The 10,971-nt window shown below is 50.0% G+C and overlaps 1 protein-coding gene across 1 annotated transcript; it reads right to left on the bottom strand.

Moving 5' to 3' along the window:
* Positions 1-4,485: 4,485 nt before the first annotated feature.
* On the bottom strand, positions 4,486-6,813 carry aplnrb (apelin receptor b). The gene has a single exon (XM_047014854.1). The coding sequence runs from the start codon at positions 6,209-6,211 to the stop codon at positions 5,147-5,149; it is 1,065 nt and encodes a 354-aa protein (XP_046870810.1). The 5' UTR covers positions 6,212-6,813; the 3' UTR covers positions 4,486-5,146.
* Between the last annotated feature and the right edge of the window lie 4,158 nt (positions 6,814-10,971).

Genomic DNA, 10,971 nt, shown 5'->3' with positions numbered 1-10,971 from the left:
AATGTGACCAGAATTGTAATCATATATAATTCTATTATTTTACTTCTAATCAATCACAATTCTCGTCAACATTTTAAAGTGATCTAGCAACACAAATCTATGTCCCCAAATGGCAACTTCTTATTTGTTCAGTTTAACTGCCTACCTGTGCTGTCACAGTTCAGTGCTTAAATGAGTACAGCTGAACGGCTAGTTTGAGCTTCTGACAGGGGCTTCATTAAGGCCTGTGTAGTCTGGGGGAGGGAGACGGGCTCTATCCCCTCAATGGAGGGGATAGAGGAGAGCATGAAGGGACGCTTTGTGCCCCCGGGAGAGAGTGATCCTTTCTGGGGCTCAGTTCCTCAGTTCCTAAAAAAAACGAAGATCCGGTGGTTCCAAATCGCGACGCCGTTTGCCGTCGGAAACGACGTGCCTCCATGAACGACACCCTCTCTTGTGTGAGTGCCTTTGATATGCCATCCATTTGAAAGAGAGTCAGAAACAGACAGAGAGAGAGAGAGATATAGACAGAGAAAGAGAGAGATCTTAAGTTTGTCACCTCAGGTGTTTGGATCACACACTCAGGCAGAGGGACGGTGAGTTTTCAGTCTCCTGCTCATGCTATGGGCCCAGTCAGTGTCTCTGGGCTTTCACCTCATTTATGTCGAACCAACCCCCTCATCATAGCCCTCCAGGCCTTTTGGTGCTCAAATGAGAGAAAGTGAGGCGCCAAAATAGATCTGGATCTTTCCATAGAATAATACAGGGTTGTGTGTGCGCTCCACAATAGTTGCTCCAACACCCCTTAGTCTCGGGGGGGGGTTTAGGTGGGGAGGGTTCTCGCACACCAGGGGACGAACGGAGCGATGCTGCTGAAAGACAGGATATCCCTGGACAGGAACCCCTACCTTGCCTACCCGGTCTCTGTGTTTCCTGCTTGGCCTGGCCTGCTGACCTTATCCTGTCCTCTGTGGCCCATCATCATCTGGAGATGGGGGGGGGGGGGGGGGGGGGGGGGGGAGGCGGCTGGAAGGCAGAAGGGAGGCAGGAAGGCAGGGTCCTCCAAGATGTTGTGGGGGGTCGTCTCCCCCATCCCGCCACAACGCGGCCAGGCCCAGCCTCAAGTCCGGTTTGTTGACTGGACAACACCTCTCCCCATTGTCTCGGTGGAGGAGGAACGTGCGGAGACTTCCTCCGGCTTTGTTTTAGCCTCGGCCTGATTCGACTTCTGCTCAGATTTATGGAGATAATTGTCTGTTTCTGACATCGGCTTGGCTACAGGCCTTGTAAATCTCTGCTGTAAAATATGATGGCAGCGCCTCAAAGCAGGTAGGGTAATGTAGACCTAACAATGGGTTGGTAAGTTCACTTGCCAGGCACAGAAAGGAGCTATTTAATGCATTGAAGGCCATTTCCACACCCCTCCCAAGGCTTAAGTTTGCCTACATAGGACTGTACTATTGACAAACTCTTGTTGGTCAACAAACAAACCCTTCACGTTAACAAAGGAAGAAACCAGTTCCTTACCCATTTACATTTTAGTTATTTAGCAGATGCTCTTATCCTGAGCGACTTACAGTGCGTACAGGGACATTCCTGTACTTAATGTAAAGTAGGGTGAAGTGCCTTGCCCAAGGACACAACGTCATTTGGCACGGCCGGGAATCGAACTGATTACTAGCCCGTTTTCCTAGCTGCTCAGCCACCTGACTCCCTTTTAGAGCTGTGGCTACTGCATATTCATGGAGTCGTGATCCAGAACCATGAACGTTTGTTTGGGTGTGGCGGTGACACCTCTTAGTCTTAACCAGGGCGTGTTCCCATCTCCATGCAGCCATCTGGGCATGAACAACCATATCTACACAAGGTCTCCATCCCTGGGGTTTATCGTATGGCCTTTATCTCATTTCGATTCATGAAGTTCCTAATGAGTTTTTTTTTTAATACCATGGTAATACACCGGTGTGTGTGTTGTATGTCACTGTGAATGTGTATTGATCTCAATGGGCGTCTTGCAGTGTTAGTGAGTGCTTGTGATAGAGCTCAGCAGTGGTGTGGATGCTGTGTCTGTCCTGGAAGGAGACAAGGCCAATGACACAAACATGAAGAAAGCTACTTCTGTAGCTGCATGCTCTTAAACGATGAGTCATTCCACATCTCTGTGTTCCTTTTAAAACCTTATGAAACCTTCCTGTCATCCATAATGAGGTTTGACACAAATTAGGTTGTTTCAGTTACACACGCTGATCCCTGAGTAAACCCAAAAGGCCCAACTAAACAATCAGTCTGAGCCCTGCAGGGTGAAAGGTTCTGATACCAAAGCACTCTGGTTAAATGCCACAGGAATCTGTGTATAGTCTGTGGCGTCTGGATGGTTGTTTTGTCAAATGGTTTACCAACCTTTTGTTTTTTCTTTCAAAATTCATTATGGGGAGTCAAATGAGAGTGGGTTTGACTACCCAGGGAATTCCCAATGGCAAAACTAGTGTAATGAATATAGACACACTGAAAGCCCCAACACTGTCATTACTGAGGAATGCTGATTTGAGAACTTGTGTGTCTTGTGTAATCTATTTGGAAAAAAGGCATGAACTTCATGGAGTTCAACATCCTAGAGAAGTTGATCATTCAATGGATGCTGAGATGAAAATAACGAAATAACTAAAGCAATAAATCAATATGTATGCACATTTTGACACTAAAATGCATAGCCCCCTTTACCCTAAAGTGAAATAACATTCCCTGGATCATGCAAGATTTGCACCGTGAAATCTCTGTAATGTGGTCCCATTACCTCCATAAAACTTGAAAACCACTAAGAGTAATCTACTCAGATTCTCTTTCACGACGTTCTTTGACTTTGGTGCTGACAGCAGGTGGGAGACAGGAGATCCTTTTTTACTCTGGGAGGGGCTTGGTCAGTCTGCCCTGGACTCCAGCCAACCAGTTGCTCCTGACAGGAAAGATCTGGAGACTCACGAGATCTAAACACACTTTTAGCATGGAAAAAAAACAATCTGCTTCACAAATCCAGTTTCTGTATCGTTGACAGAAGGCTGGATTGTAAATCTACTTTAATCTCTCTGTTTGGATTGTGCTGTGTGCACTGTGACAAGCAAACGCTTTAGCTGAAACAGCAAGGGAGGACTAATCATCCTAAACCTGTCTCCAGTCGTCGGGCTTCATAAACATGCAGAGAATTCCAAACCGGGGCGTTCCAGCCTGGCTCTGTAATGATAGGACTGATAGGAGTGATAGGAGAGGACTATGAATTGTCAGATTAGAGACAGGGAGGAGATTGTCTGATCTTCACTGTTGTCTGTCTGAACACTGGGGTCAGTACAGCAATGACAGATGCACAGTGGATGTTGGAATTCAGGTTGGCATCACCATTCACGTCATCAGCTGTCAGTAATATATACCATATGAACCATAAAATACAGAGTTAATCCTGCTTAAACTATAACCATCCAGTCAGCGCAGGCTGCGTCCAACTGGAAGGGAGGGACCCTGGATTAGGAGGGGGGGGGCTCCTTCTGCACCCCCCCGCCCCCCTGCCCCCCCCCACCCCCTGCTGTCTCTGATTACACCCGGGGGGAAAAGCTCATTATCAGTTAATCATGGGATGGTCTCTTAAAGGGTCAATAACCCACCATACGCGCTGAGTTTGTGTGCAAATTACCCATGACATGTTATTGGCTTAGGCTGATCACATCGCGTTGAGCGTTGGCAATTTACCACTCCGCAACATCCTTAACAACGTTAGCTGCGGCTAATGCATACAATGGATGGGAAAAAACAATGCGATTTGTAGGAATACTGGATATTTGCTGAAAGGTTATGTTGTGGTAAAGCCTTTCCATGATGAATATGTTGTTGACGACAAGGCCACTGGGAGTAAAAACACTTGAAATTCCTTCAGGATCAACAAACACTGTCATCCTTTTTGAAACACTCACAAATACTTCTGTCGATCGCCGAGGGTAACGTCGCGCACATTCTGGCTGTCGGGAGACAAGAAACAAAGTATTCGAAGGAGGGAAATCGGACTTCGACATGTATTTCCTCTGGACTTCTGCTTTTATTTTGGCTCTTTGAAAACACAATGGGGGGAGACTGCCTCACCCATGTGCTAACAGGAAAAAGCAAACTGCAGTGAATGTCAGACATCCCACCCAGACATAACACTCTACAGTAGAATGACCACACAGTAGTATCGGTTCCAAAACAAAGGTTTTTATTACAAATCATGAATGCACTCATACAGTAGGTATTTACACTATGTTCATCATATACATGGCCAACTTTGTTTACGCAAGCGGAAAACACACGCATACCTTCAGACGCACACGCATGCACACACACACACACACGTTTATCATGTGTCAGAGCAGCCACATTGTAATTGGTCTTCCTCCTGCCCAACAACATTTGTCAGCTGCCATCTGTCTGTCTGGAGGCCCCCTCCCCCTGCCCCCCCCCCGTCTGCCCCCCCCCCGTCTGCCCTTACAACACTCTAATCAAGCGGCAACACCTCTCCAGACTGGCTATCCGCCCACGAACATACACACACCCCCCCCCCCCCCCCCCCTACCAGTTGTAGATAAAACAGGCTGAAGAGAGTGGTCAATTAGCTATCACACCTCAAGTGCTCCTTAAAGAAAACAGGACAGCATAGGACGCATGCATGAATAACACAGTCCACCAGGGTTAGAGCCTCCAACCCACCCAAGCACAGGCCTCATGTCCACGGAAGGTACGATCACTGTGTCCATTCGAAGTACATTCAGCTCAGTCCACGTTGTCCGGCTGGCATCTTCAAGGAGCACGGTGCCAAATGTCAAAAAGTTCACGCGACCTGAACTTGTTCACTGAACTTGGAGGATGTCAGCGGTCAGGACTTTCTGCCCGATGCCTGACGTCTGCAGTTTCCTCAGTCACCCAGGACACACTCTGCATTTGCCGGAGCTCTCCGCCCCAGTCCGCAAGAGCAGGAGGCATGCAGAACGATGACCCCCCCCACACACACAGACTGAGACAAGGCAATGATACGGTGCACCCTCTGAGATGTGTGACGTACCGGTAAGGGGTTCACGCTTAACGGCAGGGCAGGCTGGACCCCCCCCCCCCCTCTCTCCTCCGGCCCCCTGGGCCACCGGGCACGAGGTCACACCTTCGTGGCCAGGGACTGGGCCTCGGTCTTCTGGGAGGAGAGGGAGCTGGCCGGGCTGGCGTGCAAGGCCTTCTTCAGGTTGAGCAGGCACAGGCACTGGGAGCGGAAGCGCAGGTCGAAGAAGGCGTAGAGGAAGGGGTTGAGGCAGCTGTTGACGTAGGCCAGACAGGTGGCGTAGGGGTGCGCCAGCAGCAGGAAGCGCAGAAAGGCGCACGTGTCGGGCGCCAGGTTCAGGTAGGAGAGGGCGTCGGCGCTCTTCAGCACGTGGAAGGGCATCCAGCAGGCGGTGAACACGGCCACCAGCGTGGTGATGATCTTCAGCAGCCGCCGCTTGCGCTGGTCCTCCTTGCGGAGGCTGTTGAAGTGGCGCGTGACGGTGCAGCCGATGAAGCAGTAGCACACCATCATGGCCAGGAAGGGCAGCAGGAAGCCCAGGGCCGACGAGGAGATGCTGAGGCCCGACACCCACAGGTTCTCCTGCCACTTGTTCTCCACCACCATGCTGAAGTCCATGGCGCAGGACGTGCGGTTGGTGCCCTCGTCGTGCTTGGTGGTGCGGAAGACGAGCGTGGGGGCGGCCAGGAGGCTGGACATCAGCCAGATGGCGGCGAGGGAGCTGCGCATGTGGCCCCGCGTGCGCAGCTGCGTGCTGGACAGCGAGTGGACGATGGCCAGGTAGCGGTCGAAGCTCATGCAGGTGAGGCAGAAGACGCTGGCGTACATGTTGAGCAGCACCACGAAGCTGCTGATCTTGCAGAGGGCCACGCCGAAGGGCCAGTGGTAGCCCAGCGCCGTGTACACCGCCCACAGGGGCAGGGTGACCACGAAGGTGAGGTCGGCCAGGGCCAGGTTGCCGATGTAGACGTCGGCCGTCCTCCGCTTGCCCTTGGCCCGCCACACGGTGAAGATGACCACGCCGTTACCGGAGAGGCCCAGGATGAAGATGAGCATGTACAGGACAGGGATGAGGGAGTAGGACGGCTTCCACTCAGAGTAATCGCACATGGTGTCATTCTCCTGCTCCTCGTAGTCGTAGTAGTAGTCGGTAGCGTCATCCATTCTTTCCTCCGTATCAATTCAAAGTTTCTTCTTAAATGGATATTTCAACAAAAAACCCCCCCAAAAATATATATCTTCAAAACAGCCTACAGATGAAGACTAATCATAAATAAAACGGGTCTGAGCTAGAAAATCAAGATGCTATGCAAAGTTTTCAGCAGGATCCTCACCAGTTGAGAATCTATGATGTCTTGGCACTCGGTTCTGCGGTCTGCCCCTTATGAAGCTATGCTGTTCTGACCCCTCCCCTCTCCTCTCTTCCAGGTCGCCCCCTCCTCCAAATGCACACTCGCACTACATTTGTTCACGCCCCCCATCATTTGGCATTCAGCTGAATTACATTTCCATAGTTTTATAAAGAACACAACAAAAAAACGAGCAAACAAAAAAATACGTTTGCAAATATGCGACATCGTAACTTTCATAACCGTATGATACAAGCGTCTACATTTACAATTTGGATAGCCTAATTAAGTTGCCTAAAACGTGTGAAAGTCGGGGATCGCATTTGCAGAAATAATGACCTATATCGTAAATTGATATTAACTCGGTGTGCTACCAGCTATCTGTCGAGACATGCTCCTGGAAACCAATAGACCAGACACTTAAAATGACAAAGTGACCGTTTTCTCATACTCAAGGAACCTGTATTAGGCTACTTCGATTGGAACTCTTATCAACATGTCAATATGTGTTGATGCGTTGGTGGAACGTGTTCGAACATGTAGCCTACATCTCACCTAAAGTTGAGCCAAAATAATATGGGATATATATATATATATATATATATATATATATATAATATATATGGAATTTAAATAGATCTGCATATTTGATATGCACAGTAGTCATCTTTAATTTAAGAATGGTTGATTATCTTGTGCTATGTTTATTCATGGCCCATATTTATACTATGCAATTACATAGAGACCAAGTGAAAAAAACACAATATGCAGTATTATTCATGATTTGTATATTTGTATTGAGTAATTTTGTTATTTACAAAAACAAGTGAATTGTGTGTGTGTTGTGTGTGTGTTGTGTGTGTGTTGAGTGGCCCAGATGGAAGAGCTCCTTCTCAGTCTCCTCAGTCTCTCAGCAGAGAAGCAGCCGTGGCGCCAAGAAACCCTCCCTCTCAGACACAACCAACCATCACTCAACAATGTCCCCTTTGATCCTCCACCGAGCCCCCTCTCTCTCTCTCTCTCTCTCTCTCCCTCCTCTCTCTCTCTCTCTCTCTCTCTCTCTCTCTCTCTCTCTCTCTCTCTCTCTCTCCCTCTCTCCCTCTCTCTCTCTCTCTCTCTCTCTCTCTCTCTCTCTCTCACACTCACTCACTCACTCACCCTCCTTTTCCTTTCCTCTTTTCACCCTCTCTTCCTCTGATGATGAGGCGCAGTCAGCACGGCCCACATCCCAGCACGGGGCACGTTGGCGGACGTCGTGGCTTGTTGTTTTCCGTGGGGTGGTGGGAGGCCAAGTTTCAGTTCATTCGTTATCTGATTGAATTGTGTTTGCCCCTTCCATTCGGACCATTACCCCCGCCCTCCCTCCCCCCTCTTTCTCCCACGAGCTGCCTGTCTGTGCTGCTCCTCCATAAAGCTGCCGCTTTCAGCAGGAAAACGAGTTTCCTCCACTTTAATAAGAAATGATTTATTTATAGTGCTTGCCGTCGTGTTTTCTGGTGATTTGGGGAGGCCTGCTGGTAACTCAAGTGGAATAAAAGACGAGTCCTCATCTCCGCCACTTTGTCCTCAACCGCCCCCCCCCCCCCCCCCCCCCCTCCGTCGAGTACCCGCAGGAGTGAGAGTCCCAAATGAGCAGATAGGCAAATGAGGCCGATTCGAGTCGGGATGAGAAACAGATGGCGGGTGCCGATCGACATGAAAGACAACTTCCAACAGGACAGCCCCGACGTCCACTCGACTGGAGTTGTTGACCCAAGAAGTCGTCGTGTGCTTAGGGTTCGAGTGAGCAAGCAAGTTGACGCATAGCAGCCAGTTGTTGGTATTTACCATCTCTCAGTTACCCCACCTGTGTCGCTAATTGATTGTTGTTGGGTTGGGTTGTTGATTGTTGTTGTCATGGTCTACTGTGTGGCCTCGTTGTTGTAAACCACACACAGACAAGAAGCTCCCTTATGTTATGTTATGCCTCTTCTGTTATCTGACTCACCGAGTCAGCCTCCTCTCATTCCCTCTAATATTTAACTGTTAACATCCAGTGTATCCAAGTTACATTCAGAGAGGAGAAAAAAACTACACGAAACCAGATGCATGCTTGCTAACACGCACCCACACCCACACACACACACACACATATGTACACGCACACACATGCAAGCACACACGCACACACGCACAGACACCACTGAGACAGACAGACGGTCTCATCTGTCCGCAGAGCAGCTGAAACCCTCCTTTGATCATTTGTCGTCACATGACCTCAAGTGTTTAGCTTGTTTATGACACTCCGGTTCTGGAGCACCAAATGTGCAAGTGTGTGTTCGTGTTTGCATGTGAGAGGGAAAGATAGAGAGGCATGGAGAAAGAGAGAGAGATAGAGAGAGAGAGAGGTGGACAGGCGGACACACAGAGCGTGTTGCCAGTTGTGTTGTTTGTGTGTGTGAAGCTGTCCAGGACCACATACGTTGGCCCCTCTATCGTATGACAGCTGGCCCAGCAGGGTGAGATTTACAAGTGGACCACCACTGAGGAGGGGAGAAGGGGGGCAGTCACCACCACGCTAACACACCTAACACGTCTGAGCAACACTCAGTGGCAAGTAGGAACACAAACAGGAAGTATGGCACACACAGAGGTCACTCCAGAAGTTCTGCCAAACTTGAAGTGATGGTCACTTCTGGAATGTTCTTATTTGACAACCTATTTTTTACACGTCTCTTTTGTGTTTGTGCTGTGAACCACTGGCTCCAACAAATGCCCTTCCCAGAGAGTGTGAATACTCGGGGCACCTTTATGACTCCAGTGCCAGCTCCTTTCCTTGTGTCGTCACTGAAGGCTCCAGATGATTGACACCGGCCTGCTAAACACGTTCGCTAACGCGGACGAGGACTTGTCACCTCACACAGCCTCGGCCGACTCCTTCGAGTGCTAAGCTCCCCAGTTCCCCCAGCTCTCCAGCTGTCTAGCTCTCCAGCCACAGCCTCGAGCGCTAAGCTATCCAGCTCTATAGCTATCCAGCGCTAAGCTATCCAGCTCTATAGCTATCCAGCTCTATAGCTATCCAGCTCTATGGCTATCCAGCTACCCAACTTCTCCTGGCCCAGCCATGACGGTGTCTGTCTAATTAGTTTCAACTTATTTATGGATCTTTGCTTTGAAATTCAGGTCAATGAGAATAGAGAGAACTGTGGTTTCCAGTTCAAACCATTTACTGCACTATTTTACGTCCTTTCACGTCAAGATTAGACTACACTGTAACCCAGTACTTTGCAAGCGCTGAAAAAAACGTCAATAAAACCTTGCTTTGACAGAATCCGTTGTGTCACACCCGGCCTCACTTTCTTTACATGAACCTTTGAAATCAATGCAGTGGACGAGGAGGATTTCCATTTGAGCTTTCCCTACCCGGTCTTTCCTGTGTATCCAACGTACAGCCGGGGGAAAGCAGGCATTGGAGCCAGACACACACATCCAGCCGGACCAGCAGGGGGAAAGCAGGCATTAGAGCCAGCAACACACGTCCAGCCGGATGAAGTCACGCATCAAGACCTCCGGTCCTCGTCGTCTTGACGACTGAGCACCGGTGATTATGGAAGAGCACGATTGGGCCTTCGTCCGGCCAATTACACGAGGTGAAAGATGAGGACCTGGCGGCTGTCTGCGCTGGCAGCGTGCAGTTTTGTTTGTTTGAAATGTCCCTTATCAGCCTCCGTCAGAGGGACACACGGAGGGGAGAAGGGGCCTAGACTCGGGGCTCCTTTGTTCCCAGAAACGAGGCCCTTTACTACAAGATTTCCTCCCTCCTGCTTTATGGCTTTCCATGTGCAAGAGTGACATGCAAGTGGAAAGGGAAGTCGACCCTTGGTGGATGCAGGGTGTCTTTGTTTCATGCTAAAGCTATCTTTGGGCACGCTCGAGGGGGTGGGTGGGGGGGGGGGATAGGGGGCGATGATGACATTGACAGTGATGGAGAAATACGTTTCTGTGCATGTTTTTTTGTGATGTTCAAGAAACACCGTGGATGTAAGCCTATATCGTTCGTGCACACGTCCTCCCCTCCCCGTCCCCCCCCCCCCTGCTCCCTGTATCCCAGAGCTGGGGGGATCAAGTGGTGTTTCGCTGACCCCCCTGACCCCTCTCTCACCTCTCCCTTCGCCCAGACCAGGCCAGATGACCAGCTACCCTCACCCTGAAGCCCAGCGCTTGCTCACCATCCACTGTGTCCGCTCCCTGTTTGTGTGCCAGGACAGCTTGGCTCCTGAAGACAAACCACCCACCTTTCACCCCCCCCTAACCCAGGAGACAACAGAATAAAGGATGCTCTACTATAAATATTTGAGCGAGAAGTGCACACGCGTACACAGGAGGGGGAAATCCCAATCTGTTGTTTGCTCACTCCGGGTATAAATAGCTCTGTGGCCGATCAGGGTTCACGGTGGAAACACGACCAGCGTCCTTGCAGGGCGTCAGACCTTCTCCTACGCACGCAGAGCGCTGCGATCGCGAAGGACGAAGAGGGGAGTTCAGAGTTGGTGTGTGTAGGAGGAACAATAAGAGACAGCAGCAACCCACGCGGCT

This window comes from Hypomesus transpacificus, unplaced genomic scaffold (assembly GCF_021917145.1).
Source record: "Hypomesus transpacificus isolate Combined female unplaced genomic scaffold, fHypTra1 scaffold_27, whole genome shotgun sequence".
NCBI classification, from domain to species: Eukaryota; Metazoa; Chordata; class Actinopteri; order Osmeriformes; family Osmeridae; genus Hypomesus; species Hypomesus transpacificus.
The sequence above is the reverse complement of the archived record's forward strand: the minus strand, read 5'-3'. Positions and strand labels throughout refer to the sequence as shown.

Excerpts from the sequence above, each read along its gene's own strand:
- aplnrb (XM_047014854.1), bottom strand. The coding sequence starts at position 6,211 with ATGGATGACGCTACCGACTACTACTACGACTACGAGGAGCAGGAGAAT.